The sequence below is a fragment of the Bubalus kerabau genome, chromosome 3, assembly GCF_029407905.1.
Source record: "Bubalus kerabau isolate K-KA32 ecotype Philippines breed swamp buffalo chromosome 3, PCC_UOA_SB_1v2, whole genome shotgun sequence".
NCBI lineage: Eukaryota > Metazoa > Chordata > Mammalia > Artiodactyla > Bovidae > Bubalus > Bubalus kerabau.
In genome coordinates this window covers 145,913,712-145,931,165 of record NC_073626.1, presented here as the reverse complement: position 1 = coordinate 145,931,165, position 17,454 = coordinate 145,913,712, and the positions used below count along the sequence as shown (strand labels likewise).

At 41.3% G+C, this 17,454-nt stretch overlaps 1 protein-coding gene across 1 annotated transcript in view; it reads right to left on the bottom strand.

The window, feature by feature from the left end:
* Positions 1-889: 889 nt before the first annotated feature.
* CD28 (CD28 molecule) overlaps positions 890-17,454 on the bottom strand; it is a 34,756-nt gene continuing 18,191 nt past the window's right edge. The window contains exons 2-4 of the mRNA XM_055574452.1: positions 8,736-9,089; positions 8,360-8,484; positions 890-2,304 (exon numbers count right to left, since the gene is read on the bottom strand). Of these exons, the coding sequence (XP_055430427.1) occupies positions 2,176-2,304; positions 8,360-8,484; positions 8,736-9,089 (608 nt within the window). The 3' untranslated portion in view covers positions 890-2,175. The remainder of the gene's footprint in view (positions 2,305-8,359; positions 8,485-8,735; positions 9,090-17,454) is intronic.

The following is a 17,454-nucleotide window of genomic DNA, read 5'->3' as shown; positions in this document are numbered from 1 at the left end:
TATGTCACATAAATTCAGCAATTCTTCATCACCCAAGTACCACTAGGTTTGACCTTCTTTGAAATAATTAAACTTATGGGATAGAAACCCATTTTAAAAATCAACTGAAGTACAATATCCTCTGTCTGGAATTATAAGATTTCTATTCTTCCACATGTTACCAAAAAAAGTTAGAGGAGACCTCTTTATATACATAAAAGTGGGAGGCAGAACGCTGTGCATTTTTATTACAAGCTAAAGTATTTTGAAACAGGGAATGTGAGGGAGTTTGGAGGCTCTCAAATTTTGTAGCACCTCATCCCTGGGTAGTGGGTTTAAATTTGTGTTATAACAGTCTCTTCTTTCTCAGATCATTGTCCAGTTTAATTTTGATACATAGGTTATCTATATAACAATAATAATAGCTAACATATGTCAGGCATGGTACTACGTATCAGGGACAAGCAGGGAAAAAAAGACAAACTTGGGACATGCCCTCATGGAAATGATAGTATTGAAATAAACTTTTTTGATCATTATCTTCATTTTATAGTTGGAGAATCAGAGTTTTAGAAAGGCAGGGACTCTCCTGAGGCCAACTAGCAATAGAACTTGGACCAGGTCTGCTGCTGCTGTTAAGTTGCTTCAGTCGTGTTCGACTCTGTGCGACCCCATGGTCTTCAGTCTACCAGGTTCCTCCACCCATGGGATTTTCCAGGCAAGAGTACTGGAGTGGGTTGCCACTGCCTTCTCCATGAACCAGGTCTACCTGCCTCTAAAACCTAGACTTTTCCAACATCTGAATGAATCACAGCACTGAACAAATTATAATGGAAACAGTAAAGCTGTTCTTCAAGGTCCCCAGACATACTCCAGTTGGACCCAAACTGGAACCAGAAAAATATCCATAGTGTGTCCAGAGTCTGGCCTTGTAGAGTGTCTTGAGAACTTTGATGCTATCTCAAAAGCATCAAATATTTTTCCATGTTGAAGGATATCCAGGGTAAACAGGCAGCCAAACCACAGATTTCTGGAGCTCTGAGCCCTAAAGCCCAAAAGTCCCAGAAAGGAGCTCTCATCATGGCTCCTTCTGCCTGCTGTTTCTGGAAAACTCCTACCAAATGCTGGCCATCCCCTCAGCACATGGCAAGAATTGTGTCATTCCCTTCTGTTCTGCCTCCTTCAGAAGTTTCTCAGGACTCATCCCTCCTGTTCTAATGGATGCTAACATCCTTCTTTCACAGCGTCTTTACTTCTCCCTCCGGATGCGCCCTCTGCATCCCACTTTAGATTTCCATGCAGACAATAAAGAAACCAACTGTGCAGATCTAAAATACATGAAACAGAAGAGGCCCCTGTATGATTGGACTGAAATGAGCTGCCGAATAAATAGCCCTTCATCGTATTCAAATAATTTTTGACCTAAAGTGACCTTATTTCCTGACACATTCTTCCTTGGTGTGGGAGGACTACTTTATTCTTTCAAAATCATATTGTGAAGACTACATTGAGTTCCCATCATAGAAAGTAAAGAAAAGCAAGTTGGTTTGCCTCCCATGACTCTAAAGAGAATCTCTTGGTCAAAATGACCAAATAGGACCAGAATTCAAAAAGAGTATCTACATCTTTACAAACTAAAACAGTATTAAATAGGAACTAAGTGGCTCATTTCATGAGTGAGAGACAGTGTTTTAATGGTTTTAAAAATGTTTACGCCTCACCACTCCTTCCCCATTTCTAACCTATCCCCACCTTAAATCCCCATTTCTTCAAAGGGAGTGATTTCCTAACTTCTTCTCCATCTAAAAAGTCTTTCGATATCACCCTTCGCTTGACCACAACGTGTGGGTGAGTTAGAAAGGAGTGGAACTGGAGGCAGATTTCTAGGCTTAACAGAATGCACTCACTTTTGGTTTTCTACCCTAACCTCTCAATCCAGTCAATAAATACACAGTGAGTTTGAATTTGGACTGTGGCACTAGGAGATAGAGTCTGCCACAGTAGTATTCCTTCACTTCATCTCCAAGTCTCAAAATGACGTTCTTCGGTCTAGTCATTCAAGAAAATTTGGCATCAGTGGCCTAACAGGAGGCCAAGGTGGCTGGCTGAAGACAAGGCAGGCCTTTCCTATCCAGAGCAGTGGTGTTGAGCAGGTGAAGAGGGGCCAGCCGGCTTGCATCTGGATAGGCGTCCGTGTCAGGAGCGGTAGGCTGCAAAGTCCCGTGCTGGAGCATAGGGCTGGTAGTGCCTCCGGGTGGGCCCTGGCCTGCGGGGGGTCATGTTCATATAGTCGCTCTGAAGCATCCTGTTTCTCTTATTCTTCATCTGTGAAAAAAAAGAAGTGTCATTGAAAAGGGGGCAGGACACAGAGAGAGGTGTCTGGGGAGGAGTTCTAAGATTTGGGGACAACCACTCAGAGCATGGCCAGTCAAATGAAGCCATGAATTCACTGAGCACCTTGGACTTGGATGGTTAATCCAACCCAACTACTTTGGACTCTTCCAAATTAACTTGAAAATTTTGAATCGAAGAAAGTGTTTTAGAGAAAGGCACCCGTGTTATTCTCAATGCAGCCATGTGAATGAATTCCAAAAGCATGTCTAATTAACATATCAACCGTTGATACGTGAATATTCTTAAAGGTCCTTCCTCCTTTGAAAAGGTTAAGTGTCCCCATGGCAATCTTCTTACATTCACCATTTGCTTAAAGAAGCCATTTTTCCCCATAATTAACCAGAGGACCGTCAGCCCTCCAGAGTCTGGAATAGTCACAAATATATAGCAGTGGAGTCCAAATTAATTGAGTGTTACATTCTCACAACTAGTTACATTCCTGTTCCTTTATGTGTATGTACATTTCCATTAGGGTTTCCCTGGTGGCCCAGATGGTAAAGAATCCACCTGCAATGTGGGAAACCTGGGTTCAATCCCTGGGTTTGGAAGATCCCCTGGAGGAGGACATGACAACCCACTCCATTAAAGACAACAGCATCATTCATCTCCATTCCTCAGACTCAGCTCCCTCTGGATGAAGTTCTACCAGGGCTGAGGGAAATAGGCGTGATACTAACCCTGGAACAAGAGCTATATACACGATGAACCTTAGCAAAGTTTTGACTGAGAGTTAAGAACATCTTTTCTAGATCAATGTGCTGGTAAAATTTACTTGTTTGACAAAAGCCCCATAAAAATTCTAAAAATAGAAAGCCATCCAGATTTCTGGATTCAGAGTTCTCTAAAATGAAAAAAAAAAAAGTCTATTTCTTGGCATACGCCTGATACAAAAGTAAACACGTTTGACAGAAATGTCATGAACACCTGAATAAGTAAGCGAAAGACTGGCCTTATTTCCATGCACTTCTACCTGAGCCCTTCCCATCTTCTTTGTCAAAGGGCCATGAGTTAAGTGCTGAAGGTTGGCAAAACACTTGTTTTCGGCCTCATCTTTTGAACTCTCAGCTGCATTCTAGATGATCCACTACTCTCTCCTTTCGGAAACGCGTCTGTTTTGCCTTCTGTGAGATGGTACCATCCAGGTTTCATCCTACCTCCCTGGCCACTGCCTCCTTGCTTCCTTTGCAAACTCATTCTTCCCTAACTAGACATTCAGTGTTAGAGTTCCTCACGGTCCTAGGCATTCTTCTCTACTCATCCTCTCTCCTAGGCAACTTCATGCACATTCAAAGCTTCAGTTATCACCTATTCACCTGAATTTATATCTCTGGATTAGATCTCAAAGGTGCTTTAAACTCAACATGGTCAAAGGCATGAAGGCTGGTCCTTTCTAGTGTTTCTCATCCCAATGAGTGACACTATCCTACATATAGTTGCCCAAGCTAGACCTCCTAAGCCTCATCCTTGACACCTCCAGTTCCCTTATCCCCTGTCCCAGGGGACATCTGACAACATCTGAAGACATTCTGGGTTGTCACAAATAGGATGAGTGCTACTGGTCTCTAGTGGGTCAAGGCCAAGGATGCTGCTCAACATCCTACATTGTATGAGGCAGGTCCTGACAACAAAGTCTTATCCAGCTCAAAATGTCAGTAGTGCCAAGACCAAGAAATCCTGATCTGAAAAGTCTGATGATGAAAAAGAAAGGAATGAAAAGGAAGCAATGGATACAAATACATCATCAAGTTAGAATGAGTATTGTTAGACTATTTGGGTCCTTCTTCTTGCTCATACTCAGAGATGACTGATGATCAAAGCCTGGGTGACCAGGAGGATAGTGTTCCATCCACAGGTATAAGGCAAGAAGAGAGGTGAAGTAGATTTGAGAGTGGCTCTCAATTCAGTTTTGGTTATTTGGGATTTGAGATGATGGACAGATTATCTAGCTGGAAGTAAGAAGAGGACAGCATTATACAGACATAACTGGGGGATTCATTCAGAGAGAGATAGCTATGGAAACCAAGTGTGTGAGGGAAGTTGCCCTTGAAACATCTTGGTTCTACATCCTTTCAATAAAAAAAGACTAGAGTCCTCTTGAGTACAGGGTTATGGCAGGGAAGAAGTAAGGCAAGGAACTGCCCTGAAATAAATGTGAAAGGCTGCTGCTGATATCCTGGGAGGCAGGATAGTACTTACTTAGTAAGTTAGTACTTACTCTAACTTTGAGGACTCCTCTTGCCAGAGTTCTAAGGACAGTTTTTGCCTCTGGACACTCAAATTAAACTATAGCCAATTAGAAGGACCCCCATAATGAAGATGTCTTGATTCTGAAGTTCTCTGGAGTGCACCAAAATTATGAAAAATCTGCTGCAGTCCGCTCCCATGCTTACCCTCTTGCTGTTATCAGATAGCAGATTTAGTCATTTTCACCCTAACTGTAAATACAACAGTGGGATAGAAATGACACATGCATGGCTGGGAACAGTAAACAGAACCCACAGTGTCCATGAGCATGTAGCATATGTGTATATGTGTGCAGAGCACTGACTTTACATGCCTGGGTGACTAAGTCATTCAACACTTCACCATTCACTCTCTGCCACAGACATGTGATTTTGATTTCAAGACCACTCCTCCCTTTCTCCTCCTCCTACCCAGTCCTTACACATTCATTTCTTGGAAGCAGCAGAAAGACACAGGTAAACATAAGACAATGTATTTAAAAGACATGGTCTTCAAGAACCCACTGGAGGGACTTCCCTGGTGGCCCAGTGGTTAAGAATCCACCTTGCAATTCAGGGGATACAGGTTTGATCCCTGGTCAGGGACTGAAGATCCCACATACTGCTGAGCAACTAAGCCCAGGTGCAGCAAGTACTGAAGCCCAAACTACAGATCCATGTGCGGCAATGTAAGATCCCACATGATGCTACTAAGAGCCGTTGCAGCCAAATTAATTCATTATTAATAACTGATTTTTAAAAGCACACCCACTGGATTTAAAGACAGATACTACCTGTACACACATTCCCCACATGCCCCACAGTGTGATTTATAGAGGAGAAAACTGTTTTTCAAATGTTCCTTTAGACTAAGAAGGAGAATGGGCTTACCAGCTCCATGGAGCAAATGGAGGATTGAGTGAGGGTAACAGGTGCTGGTCTGTGGCTGCCTGGCAGAGGGGAGCTCTTTGTTTACTCAAATGTCAGCAACAGGTCAAGAACTGAGATAGCATTTGCAGCTGCTCCCAAAAACCCACGCAGCCTAGAACTGCTTAAGGCAGTACATCACAGGTCCTCGGGAAGTTCCGGAAAACAGCAGCTTACACCAAGGCACAGGGCAGACCAGCCAAAAATAGGATCCTAGAAAAGTGCCCCCGAAATGGCTAAACTCTAGGGATTCCTAATGATCCACCTGCCTGTCTCAGTAAGGTACTGGTTGCTTGAACAGTAACAGTATTGGGAAAAGACAAGCCCAGGTAAAAATCCTGTGTTATTCAATGAAGTATACATATATATTTATTTCATCCCCTTTTGGTCAGAGAGTACAAACACCTATGTTTGAGATGCAAATAAAGGTTACTTCTTATTGAGTAACCTCATTAACCACAAGAGGCAACAGAAGAAGATAAGGTATACCAAGCACCGAGACTTCCCAATTTTCAGGGAGCTCATGAGACAGAAAGAGATCAGAATAAGTTTGCTCAAGACAAAGCAAGATGAACCTCACTAGGAGTTAGTGTTAGGCACTCAGTCATGTCCGACTCTTTGTAACCACATGGACTGTAGCCCATCAGTTTCCTCTGTCCATGGAATTCTCCAGGCAAGAATACTGGACTGGGTAGTCATTCCATTTTCCAGGGGATCTTCCTGACCCAGAGATAAAACCCAGGTCTCCCACATTGCAGGCAGATTCTTTATCATCTGAGCCATCAGGGAAGCCCTAGGAATTAGTAGTACTGCCAAAGAAAAATGTATTGCATTAGGATATTTCCAAGTTGAAAATCTATTTTTTAAACACATTAAAAATGAGAAGCCACTTTTGTCCCTTTGGGTAATTCAAGCCACTTAGTATATTAGTTATATAATATAATTATAATATATAATTATATTTTAGTTATATAATATATAACTTTTATATATTATAGTTATATAATACATAATTAGTTATATAATATATAACCTGGTTATACTCTACTGCATATTGACAATACATTTTAAATGGTGAGCAATACCCTTCTGGCCTCAAAAAGTTAAAACAGTTTCCAAAATTACTTTTCACAAAGCTAGGAAAGTACATTGACCTAGGTCAGGATGGTACAGGGGAGTACCTGTCCTGAAAATGTACCCCCAAAGACACTGCACCTGGATTTTAATTGAGAAGTTGTTATTTTAAGGGGATCAAGATAAAAACAGGAACTGAGTTTCTAAATTATATTACTGACAAACTCCACAGAGGTTCAAAGATGGAAGGTATCTTGGATGAAGATAGCAAGATCCACAAAGATGAAGGGACTCAACTAACATCAGAGGAAGAACTTGAGCAATATTTTACTACATAAAAGGCCCCCATCAGGGCTGGGCAACTTGCAGAAGGCAAGGCAGGCAAATTCTCAAGATAATATCTGGTATAAAGGATTTCCAGGAACAAGCAGCCACTTTGGTGCTTACAGATCTTGCTGGAGGTACAGGTTAGGCAACAGGCTGCCTGACAAATGTCCATCTGCCCCTTAGTCCCCCCAAATGGGAGAAGCATGCAGGAAACAAGGGAGAGGCAAACTTTGGCCACAGACCAACAAGAGTTTAAAAGGATTACAGGCTGAATTCATCCTGGGCATGACTGTGAACCCAACTACCCTCCCCCTCCACTCATGCCCTGCCCAGCACCAAGGCTATAGTAAATAGCGTGGCTTCAACATGACATGACTCCCAGAAATCACTGATCCGTGTACAAATCAGATGTATGGACTGTGCCTTCAAGAAGAGTATGGTGCTCCAGGCATACTCATTTAAATCCTTAGTTTGGCCTCTCTAGGGCTTATCAATTCATAGGTATTCTATAAACACTAAACTAAATATATTTAATACCAGATGGATGGTGAACATCAAGAGAAATAGTCTTTATCCTTGAGGAACATACATCTCTTGTTGAGGAAATGATTCATGCATGCATCTGACTTCTAGAAAAAAAAATTCAAAGACAATATGGAATAGTGCCACCCCATGTACATAAGAACAGCAAGCTTCTGAGTAAGAAAAAGGAAAGAAAATAAGGAGGTCCCTGATTCACAGTATATATGGTTATCAATATGTGTTCAAACCTAGGCCAAAGCTTCAATATTGAAGGTAGAGAAAAACACTGTAAGTTAATTGCATGAACAATTGCAAAAGTTTGTAAACTCCAATTCAGCAGTGAGAGCTCAGAACAGTCTAACTCCCATTATAGTTTCATAATGACAGCACCATACTTGGCCTCACAAAATTTAACTGCTTCAGAAGAGATAAAAATATGACTCAGATAAACAGACCTAGTTTCTTTGCTAGGTTTGAATGTGTAATTTCAGTAGTCAAATTTCTCATGATTTTTGACTATGAACAAAAATTGTTCATTGGCTTCAGTTGCTTAGATTCCCAAGTCACTTATGTTTTTATACATATTTTATATGTCATAATGACATTGCAAAATGGCAAAGAAAACTAACTTTCTACCTTAATTTGTCCCCTACCCTAATTTGCCTGTTTAGCTTCTTACTTGCCTGGCCACCTAATATGTCTTCTGGAACATAAAACTCACATCAGATTTTTATTTCAGGTAAAACTGAATAGTCTAAAAGAGAATCTAGCAGGGAAATCTACTCAAACCTAGCAGAGAAAAAGAAAATAATCACATGTTAAACGGAAAATAAGCCACATAGGCAAAATTCTTGAATATGTCCAATTGTTTACGCAATAGAAAAGTTACATGAAAGCAATGTTGCTTCTCTTACCCAGCAGTTAGAAAGAGCCACTGTTACTAACAAGCTATAGAAAACTAGGACTCCGTTTACCACCACCAAGGCCCAAAATGGCTTAGAAGACTCCGGAGACCGGGGAGATGGACAAAGATGTTTCTCTGAAAAATATAATAGAGTACATTAAATGATATGGGAATGGCATTTGAGTACATTTCCTTCCTTCTTCCCAGCGCAGAATGTGAGAGGAAACAAAATACGCAAAATATCCCTAGCTTAACATGTGTAGACCTCCTCTCTGGTTTTCCTCTTTGGGAGTTAGCCAACCCCCACCACTGATCATGACCTAGTTTTCAAGACTGTAGTTGAAAACTGTTACTTGAGAGCAGACATTGGCCAAGTGGCACATTACCTTTCACATGGATAATGGTCCCATTACTCTTCTCATTGTCTATGTAAGGAGGAGGATAAAGAACCTCAAGTTTGCAGAAATAAATATCTGTTTGGTTGACATACAGATCCTGGAGGTAGAAAGTCACTGTTTCATTGCCTACTTTCACGGTGCAGTTGAATTCCTTATTTGTTGACTGAAGTGGATGGGAGTGGTTTCCATTCACAGCACAGACCTCCACAGCGCTATCTGCTCCCTTATAAAGGGATGCCCGGAACTCCTTTGAGAAGAGGTTGTACGTGTACTTGCAGCTGAGGTTGACCTCATTGTCGTTTACCACAAGCATGGGCGACTGCTTCACCAAAATCTTGTTTTCTGGAGGGGGAGAAAATCATTTGTTTAAAAAAAGAGTATAAAGACTTAAGAAAGATAAAGAGGGAGAGAGAGATGGGGATGGGAGGAGAGACAGAAGGGGAGAAGAAAGCACGGATAGTTTGGACTCCATCCTAAGTTCTATTTGTCACTGGCTTGCTTCATGGGCTTCTCAGGTGGCTCCGTGGTAAAGAATACACTTACCAACATAGGAGATGCAGGTTTGATCCCTGGGTTGGGAAGATCCCCTGGAGAAAGAAATGTCAACCCACTCCTCTATTCTTGCCTGGGAAATCCCATAGGCAGGCTACAGTCCCCACGGTTGAAAAAGAATCAGACATGACTTAGTGAATAAACAACAACAGCTTGCTTCATAAGTTGCTTCCTCTCTTTAGCCTCAATTTTTTAATACATGGTGACTGCTGAGCAAAATAAAAATTCTAGGTTTATTAACTTTCTCTAAGTGAAAAATGGATGAGAAATGGGGTGTTAAGGTTACTCAAAAGTTAATATAGGTAACATATATAACTAGTATTAATAATTAATAATAGTATCTTTGTGTGATTTCTTAGATTTTGAAGCACTTTTCAATATAACATCTCATTTTTTTCTTCCTCCAGGTCCATAAGGAAGGAGGGCGTGTATCATAAGATGAAACTGAGAACCAGGGCTACTTTGTAGTAGAATTGGGACTTAAAGACTAGCTCTGACTCTAACAAACCATGCTAACTTTCTAATTTGTAAGTAATTAAAGTAATGAAACACACACAGAAAAAAGAATATAAGAACTTTTTTTTTCTGAAATCAAGATGTTAATTAACAAACAGATCTCCAACAAATACTTTCTCTTGGCAGACAAAGACACAGGAGCTCTTTGGGAGATAATTACACTGAATGTTTACATTTTGATATTATTTTCATTCTCCTTTGAATGGAACACTGGAGTATGTTGGAAGGCACTTGGAAGGCAGAAAGTGGCCTTCTGTTGGTATTGAACACCACAGCTATGCATTTGGAATTTTTGAATCTATGCTGAGATTTCTAACATGTTAATCATGCTTAATTGTATTAATTTACTAATCAAGTGGTTTACTTGAAAGTGGCTTTTAACACCTAATATAGATAAACATGTAGATTTGTATTGATATTTTAAGCTATGATTCATCCTTTTATGAAGGAATTTAAGTGTTTTGAAACATTTTTATTTTATTGTCCATTCCAAGAATAGGATAAGGAGGTAACAAAAATGTTGCTCAATGAATTTATCCTCCATAGCAAATTCTGAAGGCAACCTTCCAAGACACTTGCATATTTATTTCTTTAAATCACAGCAGATGAAAGAGGCCCAAGAGGCCCACAAGAGTTATTTCTCTAGTCTGTCTTCTACCTTTATGTTATCCTCAGTAAATGATCAAAGAATTTGGAGACTGCCTAGTTCAGTCTCTTTTAAGCAAAAAACCTGAAATCTGCTTAAGGAAAGAAAGCATATCTATTCTAGCTTGTTTTTTTCCCCACTATATCCCCATTCCCTAGTACATGACATTATATTCCCTTTTTTAGCAGTGACTATATGAGGCCTAGAAACACTGGATGATCTACCTAATATCACTGAGCAGATGGTGAGCAAAGTGAAGACTAAATCCCAAGTAAATTACAATCACTTGAAAAATAGGCCACTGAAGCACTGAGAGTCAACTTTGCAACTAAGACTTTCCAAAATTATCTAAAGTCATAAATCACTTGGTGTCTTTGATTTAAAATTCAACACAAAATACATTTTTTTCCTATTGCTTTGAGGTATACTAACAATTGTCTACCTATTTGCATTTTCTGAAAAGGGTTATTTGAAGCAATACACCCACATATCCATACTGAAGTGTCAATAAAATAATCTCTTAAAATGAAATTTACAGTTGAAACTGGATTTGAATCCATGAAAGTTATGACCAACCTAGATAGCATATTCAAAAGCAGAGACATTACTTTGGCAACAAAGGTCTGTCTAGTCAAGGCTATGGTTTTTCCAGTGGTCATGTATGGATGTGAGAGTTGGACTGTGAAGAAAGCTGAGCACCGAAGAATTGATGCTTTTGAACTGTGATGTTGGAGAAGACTCTTGAGAGTGCCTTGGACTGCAAGGAGATCCAACCAGTCCATCCCAAAGGAGATCAGTCCTGGGTGTTCATTGGAAGGACTGATGCTAAAGCTGAAACTCCAATACTTTGGCTACCTCATGCAAAGAGCTGACTCATTGCAAAAGATTCTGATGCTGGGAGGGATTGGGAACAGGAGGAGAAGGGGACGACAGAGGATGAGATGGCTGGATGGCATCACTGACTCGATGGACATGAGTTTGGGTGAACTCCAGGAGTTGGTGTTGGACAGGGAGGCCTGGCGTGCTGCAATTCATGGGGTCGCAAAGAGTTGGACACAACTGACCGATTGAAATGAACTGAACTGAACTCAAGTATTTTGTTTCTGCTTTGGGGAAAACAAAGCTGCATAGATCACTAATAGATTTTCATCTCCTGCACATGCCTGCATGCTCAGTCATGGCCGACTTTTTGTGACCCCCATGGACTATATAGCCTACCAGGCTCCTCTGTCCATGAAATTTTCCAGGCAAGAATAATGAAGTAGGCTGCCATTTCCTACTCCCAGAGGTCTTCCCAACCCAGGGATTGAACCTGCATCTCCTGCATTGGCAGACGGATTCTTTGCCACTCTGCCACTACATCGTTCTCAGTCCAAGTTGTACACCTAGAACCTGTCCCTGGGGATTTCCCAGGGAGAAGTGTTGAGAATCTGCCTTGCAATGCAGGGGACTCTGGTTTGATCCCTGGTTGGGGAACTAAGATCCCACATGCTGAGGAACAACTGAACCCAAGTGCCCCGAAGCCTACATGCCACCACTAAAGAGTCCATGCGCTGCAAGGAAAGATCTTTCATGATGCATGGAAGATCTCACCTGCCCAACTAAGACCCAACACAGCCAAATAAACAAATAAATAAAATTTGTCACAAAAGAAGAAAAACACTTGCCTGACTCCCATTCCGAGAAATTCTAATTTAATTGGTTAATGCTGGTGGGGGATTGATTCTTTTCATGTTTTATTTTTTATAACTTATTAAGATATAATTCAGCTTTCCTGATAGCTCAGTTGGTAAAGAATCCACCTGCAATTCAGGAGACCCTGGTTCAATTCCTGGGTCAGGAAGATCCACTGGAGAAGGAATAGGCTACCCACTCCAGTATTCTTAGACTTCCCTTGTGGCTCAGCTGGTAAAGAAGCTGCCTGCAATGCAGGAGACATGGGTTTGATCCCTGGGTTGGGAAGATACCCTAGAGAAGGGAAAGGCTACCCACTCCAGTATTCTGGCCTTTAGAATTCCATGGACTGCAGTCTATGGACCTGTCTCTTGACAAACCTATATACAGGTCCAGAAGCAACAGTTAGAACTGGACATGGAACAACAAACTGGTTCCAAATAGGAAAAGGAGTACGTCAAGGCTGTATATTGTCACCCTGCTTATTTAACTTGTATGCAGAGTACATCATGAGAAATGCTGGGCTGGAAGAGGCACAAGCTGGAATCAAGATTGCCAGGAGAAATCTCAATACCCTCAGATATGCAGATGACATCACCCTTATGGCAGAAAGTGAAGACGAACTAAAAAGCCTCTTGATGAAAGTGAAAGAGGAGAGTGAAAACGTTGGCTTAAAGCTCAACATTCAGAAAACGAAGATCATGGCATCTGGTCCCATCACTTCATGGGAAATAGATGGGGAAACAGTGGAAACAGTGTCAGACTTTATTTTTTGGGCTCCAAAATCACTGCAGATGGTGACTGCAGCCATGAAATTAAAAGACGCTTACTCCTTGGAAGGAAAGTTATGACCAACCTAGATAGCATATTCAAAAGCAGAGACATTACTTTGCCAACAAAGGTCCGTCTAGTCAAGGCTATGGTTTTTCTGGTGATCATGTATGGATGTGAGAGTTGGACTGTGAAGAAAGCTGAGCGCCAAAGAATTGATGCTTTTGAACTGTGATGTTGGAGAAGACTCTTGAGAGTCCCTTGGACTGCAAGGAGATCCAACCAGTCCATCCCAAAGGAGATCAGTCTTGGGTGTTTATTGGAAGGACTGATGCTAAAGCTGAAACTCCAATACTTTGGCCACCTCATGCTAAGAGTTGACTCATTGCAAAAGACTCTGATGCTGGGAGGGATTGGGAGCAGGAGGAGAAGGGGAGACAGAGGATGAGATGGCTGGATGGCATCACCGACTCGATGGACATGAGTTTGGGTGAACTCCAGGAGTTGGTGTTGGACAGGGAGGCCTGGCGTGCTGCAATTCATGGGGTCGCAAAGAGTCGGACACAACTGAGCAACTGAACTGAGCTGAACTGAACTAAACAGTCTATGGGGTTGAAAAGAGTTGGACATGACTGAGCGACTTTCATGTTCAAGATATAGTTCATATACCATAAAACTCACCTTTTTTAAAAGTTCACCCTTTTAAGTATACAATTCAATGACTTATTACAGTCACAAAGTTGTGAATGGATCATCACTGATTCCAAAATACTTCATTACTCCCCCCAAAAGTCTCATACCCATTAGCCACCCCTCCGAATTCCTTCTTTTTTCCAGCCCTTGGCAATCACTAATCTATTTTCTATCTCTATGGTTTACCTGTTCTAGAATTTCATATAAATGGGATCATACAGTCTGTGTTCTTTTATGTCTAGCTTCTTTCACATAGCATGTTTTCAAGGTTGATCTATGTTGTACCATGTATCAGAATTTCATTCCTTTTCGTGGCCAAATGATATCCCACTGTATGGATATACCACATTTTGTTTTTTCATTGATCAGTTGTTTCCACTAATTGGCTATCTTATATAAGGCTGCTGTGAACATGCACAAGTTTTTGTGTGGATGAACGTTAACAATTCTCTTGGGTGTATGCCAGGAGTGGAACTGATGGTCATTATGGAAACTCTATATTTAACTTGTTGAGGAACTGCCAAAATGTTTTCTAAAACAACTGCACCATTTTACATTCCCACCAGCACCATTAAGGGTTCCAATTTCTCCACATGCTTGCCAACACTTGTTGCTGTCCATCTTTTTTTATTATAGCCATCTTAGAGTTGTGAAGTGGTATTTCTTTATGGTTTGATTTGCATTTCCCTGATGACTAATGATGCTGAGCATTTTTTCATGTACTTGTTAGCCATCTGTATATCCTTTTTAGTGAAACATCTATTCAGATCATTTGCCCGTTTACCTGAATAATCTTGTTAGTATTGAGTTGTCGGAGTTTTTTACATATTTTTGATGCACGTTCCTTTATCAAGATATGTGATTTGCAAATATTTTCTCCTGATTCTGTGTTGCCTTTGGTATTAGTTTAATAATTCCCCCAGGTGATTCTAATATTCAGTCAGGATTGAAAACCGATATAGCCTAACAGAGTTCTCAAGCTGACAGCACATTAGTCACCTGGGAGCTTAAGAAACTCTTGATTCTCAGGCCAATTAAATCAGAATCTTTGGGTATAGGACCCAGACATCAGTATACTTTAAATTTCTCAGGAGATTCTAATGTGCAGTCAAGTTGAAGAACCAGTGGCTTAACAGTTGAAACTCATTTCTTACCCCCAATTCATGGGCTTCCACAAGCTTTTCCAACCTCATTTCCTCAAACCAAAACCCTCCAGGCTAGCCAGATCATCTAAGGTACCTCCCCAGGACACACTGTGAGTGGTGTGTCTTCCCAGGACTCTCTGTGTACTTTGCTCAGTGACTCCTTGGCCTACAGTGTCTCTCCCTTCTTAGGTCTCAAAACTATTACTCTCTTTTCTACATTTTGAATATCTCTGGTTTCAGAGGCTTCCAGTTGTTTAGCTTTTGATCTGCATGTATTTTCTCTACACCCCTAATTTCCAAGTCTCCTTTGAGCAAGGACAAGAGGTTACACTTTTTTGTACAATACTGTCTGAATAAGGGAGTCTCATTAAATAATTGACAAGTGAAAGATGGTGATAAGACTGTACCATTCTTAGCAGCTAACTCTGCCTAGCATCTCATTAAGTCCTTATTCAAAATCTGTGTCTCAATAGCAACTTTAACTTTATTATTCACCGTAACAAATACTCTCTAAAAGCACTGAGAAGTTAACATGTTAAGACTCCAAAAGTTCAGCTTGTCTTGATAGGAAAATCCAACTCATCTTTTGTTTTATTTTCCATGGCCTTTTTCTTTGCTTACTTAGAAAGAAATTACTGGGTTGGTTCTGACTGGAAGAATCAACCCCAGCAAGAAATGCTAGCATTGCCACTCCTTTTCAGGTTAGGTGTCTGTATTTCTGCCTATTGAGGACCTCAGGAAGTGTGTTTCCATGACTAATTACTTGAATTTTGTCCTAATGAGCATTCAAATTCTTCCTGATATCCCTTTGAAAGCTGATGTAAGAAAAAAACATGAGAATATAATTTCTTTGCAGAGATTTTTTTAAAAGGAGGGTGCAGAGGCGGGCGCATGGGCAAAAAAACTGAGTAAGGCTAAAGAGAAATCCTGGATCATTGGTCAGTTTGGCTTCCTCCTCCCAGCACCCACAGTGACATGGAGAGGGAAGGAGGAAGAGAAGCTCAAGCATCTACACTCCAGGAGTTGCTTAGTGCATCTTGATAACTCAGGTGTGACACCCTTCCAAGATGCACTGGGAGAGAGAAACCAATTTCCCAAAGGGGAGCAGGGCTCAGCTTCTGTCCTTGGACAGCTCAGACTCTGGTGGGGAAGAAAGATACACAAACAGACAGCTCCTTTTTTTTTTTTTTTAATTGGAGGATGGTTGCTTTACAATGTTGTGTTGGTTTCTGCCGTACAACAGTGTGAATCAGCTCTAAGTATACATATATCTCCTTCCTCTAGCGCCTCCTTCTCACTCCACCTTCCATCCCACTCCTCTAGGTAGTCACAGAGTACAAAGCTGAGCTCCCTGTGCTGTACAGCAGCTTCCCACTAGCTGCTGTATTTTACACATGGTAGAGTGTATATGTCAATACTACTTTCAATTCGTCCCACCCTCTCTTTCCCCCACTGGGTCCACAAGTCCGTTCGCTATGAATAGACAGCTACTCTAAAAACAGTGGCACAGTGATCTGCATTACTGGGGGCAACAAGGGAGCCAGCTAAAGATTTCCGGACGAGGTGACTGCTGACCTGAGTCTTCTAAGGATTATGCATATGTTGATTCAGCACATTTTTATTAAGTAAAAGTTTCCTAGCTGAGTCTTTGTTTTAGGGGGTGTGGGTGAGGTAGGGGACTGTGGGAAAGATAAAGACAAAGGGAAAAATACAGAGTAAGGCAGGTGTTGGGAATTGCAGCTACCCCCATTTGCTGGACCTGAGTTGTTAAAGACAAGGTTGGCAAAGTGAGCACAGTTCAAAGCTTGGGCTCTCTCCTGCAGATGATGAGGACCTGCTGAAGGAGTTTAAGCAGAAGAGTCATGCATACAAGTTTTCATTTTATATAGATCCCTGTAGCCTAAATGTGGAAGGTAAATTTAAAGAGAACAAGAGTGAAAATATGGAGACCAGTTAGGATGCAATTGCAGTAGTCTAGGATCACTTTCCTGCATTGGAGAAGGAAATGACAACCCGCTCCAGTGTTCTTGCCTGGAGAATTCCAGGGATGGGGGAGCCTTGTGGGCTGCCGTCTATGGGGTCACACAGAGTCGGACACAACTGAAGTGACTTAGCAGCAGCAGCAGCAGCAGGCAAGAGATGATAAGGGTCTGAACTATGGTTACAAAGAAGTGGATGAACTCAAGAAATACTTACAGGCTAAAATTGGCAGAACTCAGCATGGGCTTAGATGTGGTGAGTGAGGGATTTAAAAATGCTGTCCTCAGACCACACAGACCAACCAGTAAGTAACCCTGTTTTCCTTTTGCCTATGTCTTCATTCATTACATGACCAGAATAGACAACTCAGAAACTGAGGGGAACTTTGGACATGTGGGCTGTGAGGAAGACATTCTTCCAGCCTAGGGGATCATTGCAAAGAAAAAGCAAATTACCTCAAAGCTTCCCAGGCCCACAGTCAACTCCATGGAGCTTAGTCAGTATTTGCTCTTTTTTCAGAAGGGAGAAGCAGTGGTCATCCTCTGCTTTCCTTCACAAAGCATAATACAGTGAGAGAAGTGAAAGATAGATTTTCTTTCTGTTCATCATGAAACCTCCAATTCAGACCTCAGCGGTGTTATTACTGATCAATCAGATTTCTCCTGAGCCCACTCTCCTCCAGTACTACTTAAGGAAGAGCAATCCAAGATCCTAGTATTTAGGCTGGCTA